The sequence below is a fragment of the Panicum virgatum genome, chromosome 1N (assembly GCF_016808335.1).
Source record: "Panicum virgatum strain AP13 chromosome 1N, P.virgatum_v5, whole genome shotgun sequence".
In the NCBI taxonomy this organism is placed as follows: Eukaryota; Viridiplantae; Streptophyta; class Magnoliopsida; order Poales; family Poaceae; genus Panicum; species Panicum virgatum.
The window spans coordinates 28,789,586-28,813,259 of NC_053145.1; the positions used below are offsets into that span (position 1 = coordinate 28,789,586).

Genomic DNA, 23,674 nt, shown 5'->3' on the forward strand with positions numbered 1-23,674 from the left:
ATTATCCAGTACAATTCCTCTTTCGCCATGCTTGGTCCAAACATAGTAGTTCGGCATGAAACCACTATTTAACAAGTGACTATGGATGGTTCTTGATGATGAGTAATCCTTCTCATTCTCACAGAATTTGCATGGACAACGAACGAAACCGCCATACTTGTGTTTCTCGGCCGCTTCTATGAATTCATGCATGCCATCCATGAACTCCTTTGAACGCCGGTCAGCCATGTACATCCATTGCCGACTCATCTGGGTCCACAATACATTTATATACATCATTGTACTGTACAAATAGTTCATTCATACTACCAATTTATAACAATACATTTATATAATTGATAATGCATATAATTATAATAAATAGATTCTATTCACTTATCAAATAAATGGATAAAACATATAAATACAATAATTTGATAGTATTCAAATATCAAATAAATTGATAACGCATATAACTACAATAAGATACTACAAATAAAAATAATTATCACATGTATAAACTAAATCAAGTAATAACTGTTTCTAAAAATTAATTGCTAAGTTATAAAGAAAAATAACTAACCTTTTTTTCAAAAAAAAAAAGCAAAAATTCCCCTCCCCTCACCTCACTCAGCTGCCATGAACAGTGAGTTCACGGCAGCTTGAGGGGGGAGGGGCTGGGGTATTTATAGGCTCGGGCCAAAGGCACCGGTTGGTTTCAATGACCCGGTGCTAAATTTTGTTCAATAGCACCGAGTCAAGGCACCAACCGGTGCCTTAGGCCCGAGCTCCTGGCAGCTGCCACGTTTCATCACCATAGGAACCGGTTATTACCATCAACCGGTGCCTATAGCGCCGCCGTCATTTGGTACCGGGTGGTGGTTCAAACCGGTGCCTATGCTGACGCATTGGAACCGGTTGGAACCACCACCCGGTGCCAATTGTCCTCCACTTGGTTGGTCCAAGGCCAAAGGTACCAGCTGCTGTTGCAGCCGGTACCGATGGGTACCGGCTGCAACAGCAGCTGGTATCTTTGGCTTGGACCGATGGCCCGTTTTCTAGTAGTGTCCACTTTTCACCCTGCAAGGGGTTCGGGTCGACCCTTTAGTGAAGTCGGCCCGCTCCTCAATTTGGCCCATGGATCGAAGCGGGTCGATCCTAAAAGGAAAAGGGTCAAAAGGATCACGAACCTATCGATCCGTGGTACCCCGTGCCCCTAGGGTCGGACCTCCTCGGCCGCGGCGCTATCACCGCGCAGCGGCGGCGGCGGAGCCGGTGAGGAGGGCCTTGGTGGCGCAGATGGAGGTGAGGTTGTTGCCGGAGCCGGCGGCGGTCGGGGAGGAGTCGGCGGAGCTCCCGCTGGTGGCGCAGGTGGAGCAGCGAAGGAGGTCGACCTCGAAAGGGGTGGTCCTGCCTTCATCCCATTCACCCCCAAATACCTCACTTCGCCACCACGATGAGCACCATCGAGGCCCGGATCACACCCCTCTCCCTCCTTATGCTGATCTTTGGTGAGAAATCTTGTTCCACTTTGCAGTTTCTTTTTTGCCTGTTGTTTCGATTTGGTTTGCGGCTACTTCTGCTAAGATTTCAATCCATCCGCGTGGAGCAATGTTTTGGGGGATTTTGTCTTGCTGATCTCCAACTCACGAGCACACCCCATCGTCAGCCTTCACCCAAGCATTACCGAACAAAAAAATGCCCCAAAGTGTCCCACACTTTTCTTTCTCTTTGTATGGATTAACTTGGTCAGGTAGCCAACTGCGTCCTTGCTTCCTCCAAGCTTTGTACATATGCAGATTTTCTGCTTAGTTTTTGTTTGCTATAAGATTGGGCGTAGAAGAACTTCACAAGCTGTAGTACCTGATTAATGAACGGGGTTACAGAGGGAGCCATATACAAGTCATGCTTCATCTGGGTGTTACAGAGTAGGTTTTGATGCATTAGTGAACAACTAAATGCCTGGATTTTGGGTGCTGGAATGCTTTTAGTTGTATCTTGAAGTAGGTGGATGGGTGTTTATGTTTCACAAAAAAGAAAACACATGATCACTTGATGCTACAAAAGAAGGATTAGTTACGGGCATATAGCTTATTAAATAGTTGATTCAAGATGTGGCTTTGGATAAATTAATTTTCAAACTTCTAATATGTTCAAACTTCTGAACACACAGAATCAGCTACTGGTTTGGGCTTTGTGCTGTTCATGCTTGTTTTACCTGGAATCAGTTGTCTAATTGATACTTCTGTTATTTTCTGTCTCCTGTGCATTAAGATTACCTGCAAGAAACCAGCAGTTCAGCATATCTATTTCATAGCAAAATACTATCAGTAGTTCCATTCCTGAATGCAGTTTGCTATTCGTGTTCAAATCATCTGAAAGTGAATAGTGGTCATTTTTTTACTATCAGTAGCTACCCCAATTGTGAAGGATTAATTTCCAAACAGGATTTGTTTCAACAATATTTCTGTGAAGGACAGTTCAGATGGCTTATTCATTTTTTTTCAAGTTTATTTTCCCTACTTTCTGTGACCTGCATGCTTCCTACTTCCTAGAATCCTGCATGCTTTGTTTGCGTACTTGTTGCTGATATATTTTTAGTGCTGAAATTGCTCCATGATTTTAGTACTGCAATTGTATATTTTCCCATTTTTTGTGCTGCTCTTTTTTTATTGCACTAACGATGTTTTATTGCTACTATCCCACAGCGAAATCCCTACTCTTGCGACCGAATATCGTGTGGTCGACAGAAGCCCAACTGGCACAAGCACTAATGATGGTGAGTACTATGTGCTTAAATATAAACTGCTTGCACAACGGGCTTGTGAATTTGTGATAGACATGAACATGTTGTGTCTTTTATTGATAGGTTTCGATGAACATATTGACATGTGTGATGTTGAGGCTGACAATAGCCATGGCCAGTCTGAGGGGATCAATCCATCAATCCAAGCAGCAATTGATAGGGCAACCAAAAATTTCAGATCTGCTTGCTGGAAAGAATTTGAACCAATAATTGAAGATGGGGTGGTTGTGCAAGGCAGGTGCAAACATTGTGATACTCTGATGGCTGCCAAACGTGGTGCAGGCACAAGTTCTCTTCTAACCCACTTGAGAAGATGTAAGAAACGGAGCAGGGCTCTCAGAATAGTGCAGGACTTGAGTTCTACATTGAGGTCTCCTTGTGGCACTAGTTTGAAGGATTGGAGCTATGACCCAGATGTATCACGGAGTTTGCTTATGCGGATGATATCATTACATGAGATTCCCTTCCTCTTTACAGAATATGATGGATTTAGAAGCTTTGTGGCAAGTCTCAACCCATTGTTCAAAGTGCCATGCAGAACTACAGTTAGGAATGGTTGCATTAAAGCCTTTCATGAGAAGAAGGTTGCACTCAAAGAAACATTGAAGAATGCAAGATGTAGGTCCTCGTTGACTACGGATATGTGGACAAGCAACCAAACACTTGGGTACATTGTTGTAACTTGTCACTTCATTGATATGGACTGGAGGTTGCAAAAAAGGATAATCAAGTTTATCGATGTGAAAACACCCCACACTGGAAATGAGCTTTTGAACAATATTCAAAACTGCATTCAAGATTGGTCAATAGAAGATAAATTATTTGCAATAACACTTGACAATGCTGCAGCAAATGGTACAATGATGGACTTGTTGAAGCATAATCTGGTGGACAAGAAATTGATACCAGCAGAAGGGAAGTTGCTTCACCACCGGTGTGTGGGGCATGTCATCAATCTCATTGTCAAGGATGGGCTCAAAGTTGTGGAATCTGTTGTTGAAAACATTCGTGAAAGTGTAAAGTATATTCGTTCTTCACAATCACGTAAACAAATGTTCAAGGAAATAATTGCAGCAGAAGGGATTACATGCAAGAAGAAGCCTGGTCTTGACATTACCACAAGATGGAACTCAACGCTGTTGATGCTGAAAACAGCTCTGAAGTACAAAGTTGCTTTTGAGAAGTTAAAAAGTGAGGATCAAAAGTACACATATGCTCCATCTGAAGAGGAATGGGAGAAGGCTGAGGTTCTCTGTAGGCTGCTGAAGGTCTTTAAGGATGCAACAGATGTCATATCTGGTACCAAATATCCCACCTCCAATCTCTATTTCCATCTGATGTGGAAGATCAAGTTAGCTTTGCAACAAGAGTACTCAGGTAAAATTGCTGAAATTGTCACAGTGTTAGAAGCAATGAGGTCAAAATTCAACAAATACTGGAATAAGTCATATATAGTGCTCTGTGTACCTGTTGTGTTTGATCCTAGGTTTAAGCTAAAATTCATTGACTTCCTTTTCAAGGAATCATTTCCAAAGAAAGCCAAGCAAAGATTTGAAAGGGTTGAGAGTCTAGTCCGTCAGTTGTTTCAATCATATTCTTCTCAAGGAAAGGAGTCCAATGCAACTGAACAAGGTGCTGCGCAAAGTGTTGAGCAGGCAGTGCCTTCCATGAAGAATGATCCATGGGCTGTTTGGGATCGACAGCTTAGTAGTGATCTTCAATCCCAGATGACCACGGAGCTTGATAGGTATTTGGAGGAGAACCCAATACCACGTTCTCAAGAATTTGACATTTTAAAGTGGTGGATGGGTAATGCAACCAAATATCTAATTCTAGCCTGCATAGCAAGGGATCTGCTAGCCATCCCAGCTTCTTCTGTAGCTGCGGAATCTGCTTTTAGCACTAGTGAACGAATAATCAGTGACTTCCGTAGCAGCTTGACGCCTGAGGCTGTTGAAGCACTGATTTGCACCCAGGACTGGTACCGGGCAGAAGGTAAATCAACAGAGTTTTCTATGGCGTCCATCAATGACTTCATAATGGGCGAGATGGTAACTGAACTGCAATAAGGTAAGCTGTGCATTACTTCTTTAAATCTGTAGCTACTGATCATGCTTGTTTTACTACAGCTAATATTGTCCAATGTTTCTTCCGACAGCTGACCTTCCTAGTCTTTCATGATATAAGTCTTTGATGGAGCTCTTGTTACTGTGAAAGGTCCTCATCATTATTGACTGCCTTCTCTGAGGATTGCGCTCTGAAACTTCCGAAACCCTGTTATTTGTGGCTTTAAATTATTATACTTTTTAGTTGTGAAGTACAAGTTTTCCTTCTTAGGTCAGACTTATAGTTCAATTGTAGCGAGCTGTATGAAATGTTGAATCTGTCCATCCATGCCGATCATTTGACACTGCAGCGCATGAATGAAATTGGAGATAACTTGCTGATGTCTGTTTCTTGCTCCTTTCAATCCTTAACTGTAATGTAGTGAAGGCATGCAACTGTAGTCGTAATCGCTTGTTGGTGGAAAACACGGATACCAATACAGCGATACTTGTATCTGTATCGGCCTCATACGGGATACACACTCGATGCAAAGTTTCAGTATGCACAGGCGTGTACAGCTTCAGAATGCTAGAGATCTAGCATGCCTTGTCGGACATACATACGTACACGAGGTTCGATCCGCGGAGCCCCGCGGGGCATTGGCGCCAGCAAACTAGCGAGGAGCGGGTCGCCCCTCGAACCTGATTCGGAGCAAACGGTTCACAGGGTCATCTTCAGGAGCGACTCGATCCGGCCCCTTTGCAGACTGATCCACTCTAGTCCTACCCGCTAGCTACGTACGCCGTCAGCGTTACTCGGCCCCCGAGCGTACAAGGCGCCGTAGGTCGGTGCATGCGTGGGCGCCGGTCGCCACGAGAGGCGGACCAGGTCGTCGTCCGTCCATTTTTCCCTGTTCCTTCCTCGTGTACGGACGGCGACCGCACTTGCTGCAGGTGTGCCGCACAAGACGAGGAGTCGAGGACCGCTGCCGTGTGTCATCTGTCTCCTACTGATACGGACCGGTAGTAGTATACTGTATTTACTGGCTGTGCTGTGGTACGGGTTCACTTACGAGTTACCGCCGTGAACTTCCTGCGATGCTTGACCGACGCAGAGTCCTCCTGCAACTTTTTCTGAGATTGTTACGGCTGACTTGATTTTGCACGTACTAGTAATCACGTCCGAGGAACAATTCCGGGTCGGCCTTTTGGGAGAAAATTCGCGGAACCAGCAGGCAGGCATGCTCTTCCCAGCAGGTCGGTGTCGGTAGGAGTGTTCAAACACCGGGCCCTGGGGCCGTGTTCGCCTGGCTTGACTCTTCGCAGCCTGTGCGACGGAATGATAGCACGCACGTACCACCAGGCCACTGAGGCAGCAAGGGTCACGCGGCCGAGGCGCAACGTTGGGTGTTGTAGGTTTTTTTTTTGAAAAGCAACATGCTTATTTATTAATTAGAACAACATACATTCAGGAGATCTAAAGACCCCCGGAGTACATTCAAGAGTACAACTATAACAGGGCAGGAAGGCCCATGAGCAGCAGTATTGCACGAAACTACAGTAGAAGTAGTTGATAAAAATGCTTTAGCTTGTCTAGATAAACAATGAGCTTCTGCATTCGTCTTCTAGAAACCTTCATCACCTGGAATGGATGATTCCTTTGAAGCAATTTGAGTTGAGAGATCTTGGCTCTAAGCCTCCAAGGTACTTGATGTAGATCCTTCTGCATGTACTGAACAGCCAGAAGGCTATCAGTTCCCCAACAGAAAGGTTCTGAAAGCAGGTCAGCAATACATTTGACTCCCCAAAAGATGGCCTCCAACTCTCCCAGAATCACCGTTGGGACCTGCACCCTTGCCGTGATATGAACATGGCAAGCATAAGAAGAGTTCCTAAGATCCAGGAACACTCCCATACCTGCGACTTTTGATCCAACCCCAGCTCTATCTGGATCAATCTCTATGTCTGAGCAGCCTACGGCCGTCAAAGACATGATCCTTATTTGTAGATGCTCCTGCATAGAAAAAGACATAGGCAAAGAAAAAGAGTTCATTTGATTCACACTGGTTAACAAGGCTTGCTGAGGTCTGAAAGGCTGAATCCTATGTGCTTGAGGTGCGGGAATTTGCGAACTCCTGAAAATAGGCATAATCGAATCAAGAGGAGAAGAAGTTGTTATGTCAGCCATCACCTCAAAGCCCACCCCGTGAACAGACCACTTTTTATTGTTAAATCTCAAATCATTGCGAGCTTTCCATAGGTACCACAATCTTGTGAGGACTTGTTGCAAAAGAGAATCGGAAAAGGAGGTTGTTAGGATAGCGTGCAGCATTCCTTGAAGGCCATCATTCTCCGGCGTTAGACAATCAGCCCGCAGCGGAGGATCTGCAGAAAACCAGACCGATCTGGCAAAATCACATTCAAAGAAAAGATGGAAATCATTTTCAATCTTACCACACATCTTGCAAGCCTTGTCAATGTTATTGCTTAGAAGACCAGCTCGTAAACCTGTAGCCAGAGAGTGCCTAAGGAGTCTCCAAGTGAAGGCCTTGCTTCTGGAAGGAATAGTTTTATGCTTCCAGGTTTTGTTAAGGATGAGGAGAGCTGGTGGAGAAATGTGTCTAGGACCTGTGGAAGGGAGAATATGATTTGCTTGGTTGCGCAGTCATTTATATGCCTCTTTAGTCGTGCAGGATCCTTGAGTTGAAGGTTTCCAACATAAATTGTCTGGGTCAGACGAAAGAACTTTACTAGTTTGAAGGATCTGGTTTGCAATAGGTTGAGAAAAGGTAGAGAGCACTGTAGCTGCGTTCCAAGAGAAATGATGGGGATCCCACAACTCAGATACCTGATTAGGCAGATTTTGTGTATTATGAGATAAATTCAAGCAGCTATGGATGTCTTCCCAACCTTCGAACCAAGGATCCGTCCAGATGTTGCTATTACATGCATTGATCTATAAAATAGAGTTATGGTGCAGTATTTTTTTGACCTGTAAAATAGATGACCAAAAGGCTGACTTTGTGCCATGAGTGGGAGCTTTCCAAAAAGAAGTCCTTGGATAGTATTTCGATTTCAACACTCCAATAAAAAAAAAAGGATCCTTGTTAGAAGCAATTAACCAGGCCGAGTGGAGAACTAAACTTTTATTAACATCAAGCAAATTTCGAATTCCCAGGCCACCTTCACTTTTAGGTTGGCAGATATCTGCCCAAGCCTGAAAGTGGAAAGGATTCGAACTATTCTCTTCTTGAACTCCCTACCACCAAAACCGCCTTAAAATAGAGTTAATCTTATCAATAAAGCCTTTTGAGAATAGGATATTCTTCATATAATAAATAGGGATAGAAACTAATACAGAGTTGATATAAGTGATTCTACCTGCGTGATTCAACTTGTTTGCCTTTAAACCTGTCAATTTAGCCCTGAATTTGCTGAGAATGAAATTGTAAGCTTGGCTTCTATCCTTATATGAGAAAATTATTGGATGACCAAGATGAGTACATTGGCTTGTCATCAAAGGGACAGGAAAAAGTTTTGCACCTGTTGTCTTGTTTGATTATCCACCCACTTACTAAACAATATCGATGATTTTGACCAATTTGGAGTCTGACCTGAGATCTGGCAGAAACTTTGAAGAATTGACCTAATGAGATGCACTTCTGTTAAAGAGGCCTTTCCACATATGAGGAGATCGTCAGCAAACAGAAGAGAATGTATTGGTGGACATCCTGGTCCCAGACTGATTCCTGCAAGTTGATTAGATTGCAAAGCAGCTTGAAGCTGCATGGTGAGTTCATTTATAGCCAAGACAAAAAGGTAGGGTGAAAGAGGAAAACCCTATCTAACTCCTCTCTGCGAAAGGAAGGAGGTAGAAGGCTGACCATTGACCAGAACGGAAAATTCAGGAGTGGAGATGTAACACCCGGTTTATAAAAGGACATAAACGGAGCAATCATATACGTGCCAGGATCAAGTCACACATATATGCAACAGAATGAATAGTATATCACAGCACATATCACGTAAAAAGACATAATAAAGCGAATACGAATGTTATTTATTACATTAATGACAAAAATGTCTGATACAGCGAAAGCGAAGTACAAATACGAAAAGAACTCCCCGAAGCTGAGCAGGGCGCCACAGGGACGTCGACTGGGAGACGAACGCCTAGAAGTCCTCGTAGTCCTGGTAGCGCTGAGCGAACTCCCTCGTGTCGGCAGGAACTGAGCAGCAGTAGCGTATCCAAGAGGAAAAAGTAGAGAAGAGGTAAGAGTGAGTACACAACTTGTACTCAACAAGTATAACACAAACTATGAGGCTCTAAGGTTGGCTGACTCAACTGCATTAGCTTTTAAGTGTTGGCAAAATTTTATTAAAGCTATTTACTACGACTTGATGAATTACCATTAACCCAGTTACATAGTAATTAGTCATATTTACTCATGATACTACTGAGAACCAAACCGAACCAAGCCACCCGGGGAAACCTGCCTCGCCAAAGGAAGATAACCCCACTAATCAAAAGGAGGATCTGGGCCGCTCATGACTGTGAGCACGGCTAGTATACCAGTTTTACACTCTGCAGAGGTTGCACATCTTTACCCACAAGTCGTGAGCTACGCTAGTTGTTCATCACACTTCCATAGGTGAGATGGCTAGCAAACTCACTACGAGGCCGTTACAAAGAATCTCGTTGGTAAGGCGTAACCGCGAAGAGTTGGATCGGCGATGATGGGGCCCACCTCACGGGGGTACAAGCACAGGTGCGCAAACCAAGCACAGACCAAGCCGGAGAAGCAGGGACCATTGAAGCTTACCACCCTTTGCCCCGCAGGTAAGTTACTACAAACCAAAAAGACCTAATTAGTAAGCCAAGACCGTCCCATTCCAGTCTTGTGGTAGCGCTGTTGTCCCAGGTTGTCACTCTATGAACCGGTCCTTATGGAGAGTGGCCAACCAAGCACTAAGCACCGTGCTGGCCCCCTAAACCATGTTTCTAACAAAAACCAATTTTTAACGAGACGTGAGCCACTCAAGCCACACAGAGGGCCACTCTCAGAATTAAGTTGCATATACCATTAACCAAATTAATTAAAAAGGACCAAATGTGTTATAGCGCGGCACCTAGCACAACTAACCAAAATGCAACCCAAAGGATTTATATATAAAGGATATAAAGTGGCTAGGAAAGTCCTTATAGGCATACAGTATTAAAATGCAGTATGAAAATGTATTTAAAAGTGATAGGTTGTTCATGTTATACTTGCCTTCCTCGTACTGTTCCTACTGCTGCTCAAAGTGGTCAGAAGACGGCTGCTCCGGGTACTGGTACTGGGGCTCCTCCGGTAGCTCAACGTCTACTCACGAACACATGGCCAAAAACAAGGCAACAACAATAAGCATACAAGCAAACACTAATAAATGCTAAGGAACAGTACATCAATACATAAAAACAGCACACTAAACTAGTCTAAAACTATTCTACGCGTTACAACGATCGCGTGGACATAAAGAACGCCTAAAACCGAGCTAAAACGCATATTCTAGGCTAAAAACAAGTTCTAGGGGCTTATCTGCGATAAAAACTAAGTTCCAGGGGGTTTTCTGCAAAAACCGAGGGCCTAAACATAATTAAACCTTAACTCTGGGGTCTAACTCGCAAAAACAGCAGCCATGGACGGCGGGTTCTATTCTGGGAAAGCTCAGGGGGTCCGTGTAAAAGTATGGGCAGATCTGCAAATATTTTTACACTGCCACGGAGTGCGGGTTGATTACAAGGAAACGCAGGGTCTCTTTTGCAAAAACGACAGGGCGAAGGGGTACGCGCGGATATGATCCGTTGGATCACGATCCCTCGGCTCAGAACAAAACGTTTCGCGATCTAACTGTGGGCGTGGGATGCGGATCGGGCGGCCAGGGTTTCTCGTGGGCGCCGGCGGCGGCGGAACGCGTCGGCGGCGGGTTCCCGCGGCGGCGCGTGGGGAGAACTCGCCGGAGATGGCCGAAATCGGCCATCCTGGGGTCGAATCGACGGCTTTTTGGGTCGGGAGGACTCCACGCATCACGCGTGATCCACTGGGGAAGTTTTACGGGTTCGGGGGTGATCGGGGTGTGCTGTAGGGGATTCGCCGCCACGGAGCAGGGGTGTGCGTGGCAGTGGAATCACCGGCGTGCGGTGTTCAGCCGCAGAAGTGGCCCAAGTGCCTAGGAAACAGGTGCGCAAGGTCGAGGGGGCTGGGGAGATTCTCACCGGGGCTCGAAGTTGAGCTGTGCTGAAGTGCAGGGCCGGCGACGTCGGGATCCGGCGGCGGCGACGGGGTGGAGTTCGCGGAGAAGGGTGTTGCAGAGGTCGAGGTCGGCGACGGTGGGCTCGGAGGTGTTCCTAGCCTCCGGGCGGAGCTCGTGCGGTGGATCTCGGGGGCTAGGGAGCGGCAGGGCGGCGGCTCCACGGAGGCGCAGAGGCCCGGTGCGGCGGAGCGAGGTGCGGCGCGGCGTGCTAGGGTTTGGGCGGCTAGGGCGTGGAGGATGGGGTACGGGAGAGGCCGGGGATCCCATTTATAGGGCGGCTAAGGCCTAGGCGTGCGTGCCCGGGAAGGAAAGCCCGCTGGGAATCTCGGCGTGCCGGGCGCGGCCGTTGCGCGAGGAAGGGGACGACCCTGACGCATGGGCCCGGCCAGGCAGTGAGCGAGGAACGGGGCGAGGGCGAGCGGCGCGGGCGCTGACGCCTTGGGCCCAGGTGGCAGGGAGCGCGCGCGGGCTGAGGAGAGCGGAGGGGTGAGCGGAGCCGATGTGGGCCTGGGCCAGCGGAGGAGAGGGTCGCGCTCGGGAGTCGGCTGGCGTGCGGGGCGCGGGTAGCTGGGCCAGCGCGGCACTGGAGTGCGGGCCGAGCTGGGGTGTGGGCGCTGGGCTGAGGGTGAGAGCGGGTTGGGCTGCTCGCGAGCGGGCCCGGGGAGGGAAGGGAGCTGGGCCAGGAGGGGAGAGGGTGGGCCGGCCAACGGGCTTTGGGGTGGTTTTGGGTTTCTTCTTTCTTATTTCTATTTCTTCTCCTTTTTCTATTTCTAATTCAAACAAAGTTTGAATTCAAAAACAGATTTGAATTCAAACCACTCAAATAATTAAAACTATGCACCAGCATGAATGCAACACCAAAATTTAAACCTATGATAAAATTTTAATCACTTAAGGAACAAAATTTTAGATTAAATGCAAGTCTAACACAATAAACCTTAGAAAATTAAATAAAGCCAATTAAATTTATTATAAAATGCTGAAATTTAAATTAGGGTGTTACAGGAGATACAAGATTTTATCAAAGTAATAACATGAGAAGGGAAACCATTCCTTGACAATGCATAAGTGATAAAACTCCACTCAATCCTATCAAAGGCTTTAGCTAGATCAATTTTAAGAAGGAAGCCTTTGTTTTTCCATGAAGAGAGACCAAAAGTACGAGTGATTTCCTGAGCTGTGATAATGTTAGAAGAGATATGCCTACCAGGAATGAAAGCTGACTGTGACAAGTGTATTTTATTAGGCAAATGAGGTTTGATTCTATCAGCCAAAGATTTAACAATAACTTTGTATATAACATTGCAAAGATTGATGGGTCTAAAATCTTGAGGAAGCACAGGAGCATTTTTCTTGGGGATAAGGACAATAAAAGTTTTATTAATCTCAGGTGGTAGAGTACCTGTTCTGTAGAAGTTATGAACAAGAGTAGTGGCATCATCTCCAATCCACGGCCATGCTGCTCTATAGAAAGCCACATTGAATCCATCTGGTCCTGGAGCCGCATCACTTTTCATGTGTCTGAGTATTTGCCATATTTCCTCCTTATCAGGAATTGAGTCCAAGAAAGAATCAGTAGTTGATGTTTCATGAATATTGGCCACTGATGTCCCAGAATTTTGCTGTTGTTGAAGTTGAGATGTAAACAAAGCCTTGAAATAATTATTGAAGCAAGCAGTAATCTGATCATGAGTGGTAAGGGGTTGGCCTTGATCATCAGTCAGGTATACAATTCTATTTCTTCTTGCTCGCTTCAAGATGGCCTGCTGAAAGAAATGTGTGTTTCTATCCCCCTCCAAAGTCCACAACTTCTTGAATCTTTGTTTATGGAACTCTGCCTGCTTTTCTAAAATATTATGGTGTTGTTGTATCAGATGTTTTTCCAAACCATGATCCTGTTGTGCTGGCTGACTTGCTTGAATTTGGTTGATACTTTTTTCAATGACTTCAAGTTGAGAGCAGATGCTTGGCTTTTTCCTTATCCATTTCAACAAATCTGAAGCTAGATATTTTGTTTTGAGATCAAAAGATCTAGCAGTTGATTTAGCCCAACTAGATGAAGCCTCTCTCTGAAAGTCCCCCTCCATGAGCCACTAGTTCTCAAATCTGAATGGCTTTCTCGGTTTTGCTCGGGAGGACTGCAGAACCGTTAAGATGGGTGCATGATCACTTATCATCATGGGTAAGTGGAAGACAGTAGTAGAAGGGAAGGCTGCACACCATTCTGCATTCCCTAAACTTCTGTCAAGGCGCTCAAAAGTTGGATTAGTATTGAAATGTTTGTTGCACCAAGTATAAGCCAGGCCAGAAAAGCCCAAATCAACCAAACCACAATCTTTAACCAACCAGCAAAAAGTAGACATACGAGCAACATTAACAGGTCTAGGACCAAATTTTTCATTAGGATGCATAACATTATTTAGATCCCCCATACAAATTGCATGAACATTTGGATATTGAATGACAAAAGAACGAACTTCTCTCCAAATGGCTCTAGTTCTTCTATGATAGGGATCACCATACACACAAGCTAACAGAAACTTAGTTGTAGTTGGCTTATACATACAAGTAGCTAGGATAACATTAGAACTAGACTTCTCTACATGCAGGGACACATCCTGTTTCCAAAGCAGCCAAAGGCCTCCAGCAAGGCCCTCAGCCGGGACAATATGAGCATCATGGAGAGAAATTTATTGACAAGATTAGTTTTTTGTTGTTTTTTGTTTCTAGTTTCTGGAATGAAAATTACCTGGGCCTTAGTAGACGCGATCAAGCGGGAGAGGTGAAGCATCTTAGGGCTGCAAAGGCTCCCGCCGGCTCCTCTGCAGTTCCAAGACAGTATACTCATGGCACCCGTGGCACCTTATAGGCTGGTGCCGGAGCCTCATCGGAAACAGCTTCATCTTGAGCCAAAGAGTGAAGTCGAGCTTTGGCCATGTCTTCTTGAACATCTTCCAGACAAACCTCTTTGGATGTGCCTTTTGGATCTGCCACCTTCATGAGCAGGGAGTCTGCTTTCATCAGGACAAGAAGCACCACAGCAGCGGCTTCACAAGAGAACCATGGATCCACCACTAGAGAGGTAGGATCTGATGAAGGGGGGGGGAGGGGGGGGGGGAATTGGTGGAGAGGGCAGATCCCTGCGTTGGATGCATGGGCCAGCTGAGGATTGAGCGAGATGAGGTGGGGCCTGGGCGGGGGATCTGGCGGAGGATCACTGGAGCAGTTGAGGCGCTGCTCCATCTTGCTTTTGGAATCGAAACAGAGATCCAAAGAGAAACAGAGATCCAAAGAGGCGTGTCCAGTGGAAGAAACCATGGCAGCCTGGCTCTGAAACGGGGTGTTAAATCGAGCACAGGGCAAAGAGAGCGTAGGAATCGATGGGAAACGGAGGAATCGAAGGATGAACAAATTGGATTTCCCTAGCAGGAGGGAGAAGAGAGGGGGCAGGAGGGACCGGCATCCGCCTAACTCATTTCAGGAAAAAAATCCAGCTCGGGTGTTGTAGGTTAAACATACGGAGTAAACAACAAGAGTCTGTTTTTGTTTTGTCAGCGCCAACAAATGGAAAGGGAGGACAGGGAGCAGCTCGCTGATGTCAAACGAGCCATGATGGCTCCAGTCCAGAGAATGCTCTCTCCTATCAAATTTTTCTCCACAGTATCCGTCACATCAAATTTTCAAATACATATATAGAGCATTAAATATAATTAAAAAAAATAATTAATTACACAGTCTAACTAATTTCTACGAGATGAATCTAATAATATTAATTAATTTATATTTAGACATTAATTGTCAAGTAAAAACAAAATGTACTACGGTATCCAATTCCAAATTTTTTTACCAACTAAACACCCCCTAATTTCCTCTTTTTTTCCCATCCATAGCGAGTGAAAAGAAAAGAAGGTCAATTCCACGAAAAGCAGTGTCATGATGCGATCTGTACCGTGACCCACGGGTGGGTGACGTGAATCCGCTCACGGCACGGCAGCTATCCGGGCGGCCCCGGCAGCAGCGCCCTTTGTGCCACCAGCCCACCACCACCTCGCCGCTGCCCCGAAATTAATTTGGCCAGCCAGCGAGCGATCCCCAGGTCGCTGCCCTGCGACCCACCGCCGGCACCGGCCTATCCACGCCGCGGCACCGCGGACAGACAGCGCTGCCTTCCCCTCCTCTCAGCCACGCAATCACGCCAGCGGAGGGCAGAGCCTGCGGCCGCGGTGCACGGTCTCGAAGGGGACGCGGGGAGGAAGCTGACAAGAGCTAGCGCTGACGCAGCAGACCACAGGCCAACGAACCAACCAACCTCGCGCCCGCGCCCCTACGAATTGACTAACCCCGCGGACGCAGGCGCAGCCGCGCAGCGGCCGTCATGAGACAGCCATTTCCTGCACAAGTTTTTGTGGGGCGTCAGAGACAGAATACAGAGAATATCTTGGTACCAGTCACTCGCAGGGTCCGCTGCATTTGCATATGTACAATTGATAATTTGCATATGCACAATTGTCTGACACAGTCGGCATGAACAAAGAGATACGTACGGTGGTATACTAGTTAGCTTGCTACAGAATCTCTCAACCATTCTGCTGCTACAGATACTTCTTCCTCCTGTCACCACCCAAACAACGCGGGAAAAAAAAAGAAATCAGGCAAAACTCTCTTAGACCCTTAATGACTGTGTACAGACGGAATGGTAGAAACGACTAGGGTTGTTCCTACTAGTTCCCAATCTCCTCTATTTCGAGATTTGAGCATCAAAAACCTTTGTTTTTTCTTTGATAAATACTACTAGTACTAGAGCTTGCTTTGTGTGCGTGCCACCATCCTTCCCAACCAAAAATTTCTACACCCAATTCACCTCCCAATCAGCTATTGCTACAAACTGTCCCACGGAATCAATCCAACTGTGGCGTGGCCTCACCACCGCCGCCGCCGCCACCACCACCACCAGCACCAGCGGCTACTCTACACCTCGGCGCACCGCCGCGGCGCGAATCCCAGCCGGTTCTTCTGCAGGTCGTACACCACGTGGAAGTTCTGCTGCTGGAAGTTGCCGATGATCGACATGCCGGAGCGCGGGGTGCCCAGGACCGCCAGGCACATGATCTCGTCGTCAAGCCGGATGAAGTAGTTCTCCGCCGGGAAGTCCCACACCGCGCCGTCGGCGAACGCCAGCGACAGCTCCGGCACCTCGGGCCGCTCCACGCCGGACACGTTGTAGCACGGGTTCAGCACCGGGAAGTCGGCGATCAGCGGGTACGACCTGCTCATGCGGTCCACGAACGCCTGCCGGATCACCCGGTACGCCGGCTCCGCGAAGTAGCTCAGCGTCGTGCCGGAGTCGATGATCGTGCCGCCGGACCCGTCCGCGGACACGCCCCACGTGTCCGAGCTGATGTTCAGCAGCTCGCCGCCGACGAGCACGCCCCTGAGCTGGATGTAGTAGAACGTGTCCGCCGGCGAGGACGCGGGCGCGAACGCCGTGTAGTTGAGCCGCGGGTGCGCCAGCAGCAGCGGGTCCTCCCCGAACACCACCTTGCTGCCGACGTCGCTGCCGTGGTCAACGAGGCAGTAGGAGAAGGTGTGCCCGTACACGGCGCGGAGCTGGGACGCGAACGACAGCGGGCCCCGGCCGAGGCCGAGCAGCCCCGCCGCGCCGTGGAAGAGGCCGCGGTTCCGGTGCCCGCACCCGAACACCACGCCGTCCACGCGCCGGGACGCGCCCGGGGCCGTGAGGTTGACGGTGAAGGACTCGAGGGCCAGGTCCCCGGTGGTGTTGGACTGGTCGCCGTACCAGTAGTAGTACGGGCAGGGGTCCTCGCCCGGGCGGCGGCACGCCCTCGGCGCCTCCGGCGGTGCCACGAGGCCGCAGCGCTGGTCGCCGCAGGTCACGTTGCGGTAGGTGGAGGACGCCGCGGGCTCGAACACCGGGCCGCGCTGCTCGAAGCAGTCCAGGCACGGCGCGCACTGCAGCCAGTTGAGGTCGCTGCCGGTGTCCATGGTCATCTGGAACCGCCGCGGCGGCGTGCCGACGTAGACGTCCATCAGGTACTCGCCGGACCCGACCGCCACGCCGGACTCCACCGTCGCCACCAGCCGCTCCGACAGCGCGCGCCGCGGGGAGTACGCCGCCGCCGCCCGTTCGCCGCCAGGCCGTGCCGACGACGCCCTCCGGCGCATCGTCTCGATGCGGGCGGCGTCCTTCTGGGCGGAATCCAAGAACGAGTCTTTCCGCGTGCTGCTCGCCGCGGCGGCGCGGCGGGTCATGTGCAGCTTCAGCGACGGGGAGAGGCTCGCCGGCTGCGTCCGCTCGTCCCCCGCCTCCTCGGCCGCCACCAGCTTGCCGTCGCATCCGGTGTCGGCGACGGCGGTGTTGAACGACGGGAACTCGATGCCAAACAGGGGCGACGAAGAGTTGAGCTTGGCGACACCAGCTGACGCCACGAACGGCGAGATGAGGACCAATAAGAGGAGCAACGAGCGCTCCGCGAGCTGCGCCATGGCTGCGGTGGACGGATGGACTAGTCCTTCATGGAACAGCAGGCGGCGGTGGCGGTGGTGGGAGGGAGAGGCGGAGGAGGTTGGTGGCGGTGGAGTTGGGGGATATAAAAACAACGCGGGTTGGGAGGTGCAGACGAGCTGGGGAGGGAGAAAGGGAGGAGGAGGTGCGCGGGTTTTGAACACGGAGAGGAGGCGAGACGGGGTTGGAATCGGCGAATGTTGGGGACGGTGGCCGTGGAAAAACGCGGTTTTGTCCACCGGGAAGACGACCGGAGCGGCCCAACGAGCCCCTTCCCCAAGTAGGACTAGTATATTTTTTCCTCTGCTTTTTCATCGGAAAAGGGCTTTTTGTTCTTGCACGTAGTATTTATTTTAGAAATGAATTCAACTCGACCGTTTTTCATGGGTGCACAGCTACACGTTCCAACGAGATGCACAAGTTGGTAGCTTTGACAGTTTGTCCCGAGCAAATTATTTTACCTACTTCCCTTTAAGTCCGTTCAAGTTAATCGAGATCTAAACGGAGCTAACTTATAGGGACTAAAATAGATAGGAGAAACTTAAATCCATAAGTCACTCAAGGGTAGCTTAGATAAGTCTCAGGAGTATTATCGATACAGTTACCAAAATCATAAACTAGGTAATTGAGTTGGAGGAATGTCATGGCGATGACATACCTCTCACATTTCATGACACTTTCTATCCTCTCTCTTCGTAAAAACTTTGTAATGTCAGCAAATTTAATGTTCATGATACTACTATGACATTTCCACTAAAACTTGCATTAAAGGGACTTATTTGGTCTCTTTCCACCCAATGGTAGCTTTAAGTCACTCACTTTAGTCATTACAACCAAACAGAAAGTGATTTAAGTAAAGTAACTTAAAATATATCATCAACATATGTCAGAGGTGACTTATGGTAACCAAACGAGACCTTGATACATATACACGGGCCTCGAAAGGAAACAAGACTTACGGCCTTGTAATAACATACTAATCCATTAATTCGTCACATAACCTCGCCACTACCCTCCGGCGCAACCCTAGCTCACCCGTGCTGGTCCACTACTACATTATTCTTTTCAGAGGCGGTTGAAAAGCATTTTCAAAGGCGGGCAGAGGCAACCGCCTTTGAGATATCGCCTTTGAAAGTGAGGCATTTTTAGAGGCGGTTGGCCCGCCCGCCTCTGTTAATGAAATAGAAAAAAAAACAAAAAAACCCATCGGGCCCGCCGAGCCCATCGGGCGCCGCCGCTGCTTGCTGTCGCTGCCGCCGCCGCTCGCTGTCGCTGCCCGCCCACCGGCCTGGCCGCGCGCGCAGCTGCTGCCGCCGCCGAGCCGCACACGCCCGCCGAACGCTCGAGCTGCCGCCTCTCGCCGCGCCACCACCGCGGATCCGGCCGCCCCGCCCCTTGACCGCCGCGGTTTGGGTCCACGGGCGCTCGGGCCACACTGCGCTGCCGCTCGGGGCTGCCACCGCGCGAGGGAGGGAGGCTCTCGCACCGCGCTCAGGTCCACCGTCGCTCGAGCGGGGCCGCGCCGTGCTTGGGTCTGCCGCCTCTGTCACGATAGGGAGGGGAAGAGCTAGAGACAGGGAGGGGGAGGAGAGAGGGTGAGTGATGAATGAAACCCTAAGTGGTGGAGTGTTTATATTTGGAGCCATCTATCGCCCCGAGATGGATTTTTTGGGCTGGGCTTTTTAACTGAGACGGTCTTTTATAACGTGACCGCCTCTGTTAATCGATTTTCTGAGGCGGTTTCGAAAACCGTCTCAGTTAATAAGAAATGACCGCCTCTGCTAATGCTGGGCATTAACAGAGGCGGTTATTTTTTGTGCCCGCCTCAGAGCTCTTTTTAAAGTGCCTCCCTTAATCCAGAATTGTAGTAGTGGTCGCCGCCTCCCGCCACTATCACCCCCGCCCCCTGCACCAGCACGACCACCTTCCTGAAAAGACTTTGGAACGAGGTCTCATAGATTAACGTAGGCCGCCCGGGCCGGCGATGCCACCGCCGCCGGCCTCACCTCACTGCCCTTGGCGCCCTCCACCACCGTCGGGCCGGTCTGCCGCCGCCGCCCCTCCTTCTAAGGTTGGTGGTGAGCAATAGCCCCCGCTAGAGTTGGAGAAGAAAGGAAGGATTTAGAGTAAAAAAAAATTGAGTGAGGAGATACTTCAAATCACTCAGGTGAGTAATAGCTTTCTCTTAAAAAAAGGCCAATATGATCTTCCCAGTTGTTGTTATGACATGAAAGACGGTAGCTCGACCTTATGTGCTGCTAGAACCACTGGTATGCAAAAAGGATGTCCATGAAGTGTAAGAACTAAAAATAATGGAAAATAAAGAAGCGTTGCGGTTTTGGCCGCTGCAAAATCTTTGGTATTAGAAACCGTTAATTAAATGTTGCACAAGAAATACTAGAATAATATAGAGATACACCTGCACTTCAATTGACCATTGCCTTCTACTTTGCACGATGAAAGCATTACACATGGTCTCATGTAATCTTAGAACTCACTTTACAAGCTTTGCATGACCAAATATATGGTCTTTTAACTAAACAAAGGGGTCACTTTCTACCGCGTAGATCTATGCACTTTTCATGCGTGTTAGAGAAGCATATTACTATAGAAGAATCTGGAACTATCTATTCTACAAATAGAAGAAATCACCATGAGGAAAAGATATGATACTACCATCTATGACTATTAGAAAGTAAAGGAGCGTTATGCGCTGGGTTGGCTTTGGCTGTTGCTTCCACAGCTTTATTTGTTTTGTTGCTTTGGAAATGCATGAGGATTACTTGAAAGCATCGAATTAGTATCTATTCCGGAGCATAGGTGATAACTGAACATGGTTTTAGTAGTCTCTTTACAATCTAATTTGGTCATTATATACATTTAGCTCAAAATTATATAAGAGTCCGGTCATTTTCAAGCCTAACTCTTAGAGCATCTGCAACAGTCTCTCTTTCCCCAATAAACTGATAATATTGGAAAGAGATATACTCCATCACTTTGCTATAAGCTCTCTCTTTCCCCAATAATTATTAGGTTATCCCAATATTTTACCCCAACCCCCCTCAAATAAAGGGATAATTTTGGCTCTTCCAATATGTTAGTTGTATTGAAGTATCAAAGTGGTATTGCGACATCCCAATAATAGTGAGATGTTTATTGGGAAACTGCTGGAGATGCTTTTATATTATTTAGGCTAAATTTAAGAATCTTTACCATCCCTATGGGGTAATTACCAAATCTTGCTGCTAGAAGTAGCTAAATTCATACCGGCGAAAAGTGTCCACTACACGGTGCAGCAAAAACCACACGCTTTCAACAGTAAGCAATGAGATCGAGCAAGTTATTAGCAGACGTAATTTGGTGTGGCTTATTGGATGCTTAAGCAAGGCCTGATGATGGAAAACATGATGCATGCTAGAGCGCGCATGACCGGTGGTACCACACGCGCACACACAAACTAGGCTTTTGATGTGCTTTTATTCAGGTAGCCTGGGATCGCCCAACCAAACCATGCTGCCTAACTTAACTAAGAGCAAGTATTATAATCCTCTCCCAGCCGGCGGGGAGGAGCCACGTCATCGAAAAAACAGCCACGTTAAGAGAGAGAAATGATAGCGGGCGGTAAACTCTTCGCCCGGCGTAGAGCAGCAAATCCAAAAATCTATCTCACCGTGAAAAGCGGATTGCATTCATGCAAATAGCCAGCGACCGGCTTTTTTTTACTATACGAGCATTGATTACAATGGGCGTTGAGTGACCTGGCAACGCTCATGCGCCGGCAGCCGGCGTTCTTATAATCCTTGCTCTAATGCGGCGGTCAAGCGGAGCAATAGGGCCCGACGTTTTTCTAATGGACGACCGATCGCTTTCCCTTCTAGCTGTTTCGTGGAAAATTACGGGTCTCCCTTGGTTTTGTTGCTCCCGACTTCTGGCGTGATGTCACCGCAAGAGCACTTCGTTCGATGGCCTGGTCATCCATCTTCGGAGATTATATATTCTCTCCGCTTTGTGCCCCTGTAAAAAGAAAACTTGACAGAAATTGCAGATCGGCCCCGCTTTGATACTAAGAGGATGCAAGTACTTTTTGTGCCCCTGTAATTTCAAACGCCGAAATTGAATGACCACGTGCATTTCAAATATGAGAAATTGTTTTTTTTCTCGTCACATTTCTTTTTCTTTTTCAGGTTACTTAGGAGAGCCGTCTTAACATATATTTCTTCATATGCAATTAATAAAACTGAGTTTTACAACCACAACATGACCGGGAAATATTGATTAATTTTGACAAAATGGGCAACTCGACAACAACAGAGCAGCAGGAATTTTTGTAACCACGTGCATTTGAAATATGGCACAAATTGATTAGTATACAAGGAAGAAATTAGGCTTTGCATGCATGTCCACGAACTGACACGGGACCAGCTGATGATAGAAATTGACAGAGTCAGAACAAAAAGTAGAAACGGGAGCTATATTTATATATGTTTCCATAGATCATGCTGACGAAAAATATGAAGTCGAAACTCACTACTGGGGGGGGGGGGGGGGGAGGAATCTGTAGGCAACATGGCCCAAGATATCTTGCATTTGATCAATTATCTCCACCTTCCCTTTAACAGCCACCACCATCATGGCGAGTGTTTTGACTTTTGAGAGCTCTGAAACTCACGCTGAGAAGCACAATAATGTGAAGGAATGCACGGGTGGTGGAACTGTACAAGTGCAAAACAGTGAGATATTAGTCTTGTTTGGAGAAATAACTAAGAGTTATTTTGAAAGTTATTTTTTAGTCCACCTAAATAGTCCTCCAATAAAATAGCTCTTGAGCTGTTTGGATCTTTGAGTTATTTTGTCTTCCAATTATTGAGCTCCCTTCCTCCGAATTTGCTCTGCCGTGACCCTTGTTGTGGCCGCCTCTGCCTTGGACTTGCGCGCCCCGCCGCCGCCGCGCTGTGGTACGCTCGCCGCCAGCCCGAGGTGCGGCGCCCGCGTCACGCCTCCAAGTTGCAGCGGCTGCGCTGTGGCCCACCAGCCCGAGCTGCGGCACGCTCGCCGCCGGCTCGAGCTGCGGCGCCCGCGCCACCGCCCCCAAGCTGCGTCCCGCTCGCTGCTGGCCTGACTTGCGGCGCGCCGGCGTCGACCCTGCCGGCCCCGAGCTGCACCCCGCTCGCTGCCAATCCCATTCCCATGTTGCTGCATGCTCATCGCCGCCATTCCCGAGCTCAAGTCTGCCTGTCGTTGCCCAAGCTCAAGCATGCGTGCATAGTCTAAGCGCGGACGGTGTTGCTTTGCTGGTCCCGACTAGAGGTAGGACTTGGGCCGTGCGGATTTAGATTTGTAGGCACGATCGGCACATCGTGTCGTGCCGTGCTGGCATGACAAGTCTATTATCAAGTCCAAGCACGGCCCATAGCACGCCGGCACGTCTTCGTGCCGTGCCGGCCCAAGCACAGCCTTCCGAATAGTTGCAATTGGATTTATATGCATCGATATAGAAATATTATTATTGCGATTAGAAAGTACATAAACTATCCATGGTATGAAAATTACATGATTTTTTAAATGAATAATATTTTCTTTCATGATTATTATTAATTATAAAGAAAGATTAACTGTCATAATATAAAAGGGGCTACGTAAATGGCCGATGGGCTGTTTTCGTGCCGTGCCGGCCCAAACACGGCCCAAAATACAGGTCGTGCCATATAGCCCGTTGTGCTGAAATTCTAAGCACGGCACGACCCTCGTGTTCGTGTCGTGCCAGCATGACCCAAAATATTTCGTGCCGTGCTTTGGTTCGTGCCAAATAATCGTGACACGGCCCGCCCAAAAATAGCACGGCCCAAGTCCCACCTCTAGTCCCGACCACCTCATAAGGGAGGAGGCCAACATGCTAACGCGCATCGGCAACGTCAAGCGCAGCGCGCGCTCCAAGTCCGGCTGTGCGCCGCGCTGTTCCCGCGCTCGCACTGGACGGGGCACTCGCTCGCAGCGCCCGCCACCGGCGGCGCCGCCGAGAGGTTCATG

The 23,674-nt window shown here is 48.3% G+C and overlaps 2 protein-coding genes across 4 annotated transcripts; one reads left to right on the forward strand and one right to left on the reverse strand.

Annotated features, from left to right (window-relative positions):
• Positions 1-1,082: 1,082 nt before the first annotated feature.
• On the forward strand, positions 1,083-5,241 carry LOC120655573 (zinc finger BED domain-containing protein RICESLEEPER 2-like). 3 transcript variants are annotated; one of them, XM_039933466.1, is made up of 4 exons: positions 1,083-1,490; positions 2,688-2,758; positions 2,849-4,162; positions 4,306-4,406. In XM_039933466.1, exons 1-4 carry the CDS (start codon positions 1,117-1,119, stop codon positions 4,338-4,340), a joined length of 1,794 nt encoding a protein of 597 aa, XP_039789400.1. In that variant the 5' UTR covers positions 1,083-1,116; the 3' UTR covers positions 4,341-4,406. The 3 variants fall into 3 exon arrangements, with proteins under 3 accessions (XP_039789400.1, XP_039789402.1, XP_039789399.1); XM_039933468.1 differs by having other exon boundaries at positions 4,272-4,401; XM_039933465.1 differs by adding an exon at positions 4,944-5,241 and having other exon boundaries at positions 1,088-1,490; positions 2,849-4,855.
• A 10,408-nt stretch (positions 5,242-15,649) lies between these two features.
• On the reverse strand, positions 15,650-17,830 carry LOC120655574 (aspartic proteinase nepenthesin-2-like). The gene has a single exon (XM_039933469.1). The coding sequence runs from the start codon at positions 17,626-17,628 to the stop codon at positions 16,093-16,095; it is 1,536 nt and encodes a 511-aa protein (XP_039789403.1). The 5' UTR covers positions 17,629-17,830; the 3' UTR covers positions 15,650-16,092.
• Positions 17,831-23,674: the final 5,844 nt, after the last annotated feature.

Excerpts from the sequence above, each read along its gene's own strand:
- LOC120655574 (XM_039933469.1), bottom strand. The coding sequence starts at position 17,628 with ATGGCGCAGCTCGCGGAGCGCTCGTTGCTCCTCTTATTGGTCCTCATC.
- LOC120655573 (XM_039933465.1), top strand. The coding sequence starts at position 1,117 with ATGGATCGAAGCGGGTCGATCCTAAAAGGAAAAGGGTCAAAAGGATCA. Across the intron at positions 1,491-2,687 it reads CCTCCTTATGCTGATCTTTG|CGAAATCCCTACTCTTGCGA; the intron begins GTGAGAAATCTT and ends ACTATCCCACAG. Across the intron at positions 2,759-2,848 it reads TGGCACAAGCACTAATGATG|GTTTCGATGAACATATTGAC; the intron begins GTGAGTACTATG and ends TTTTATTGATAG.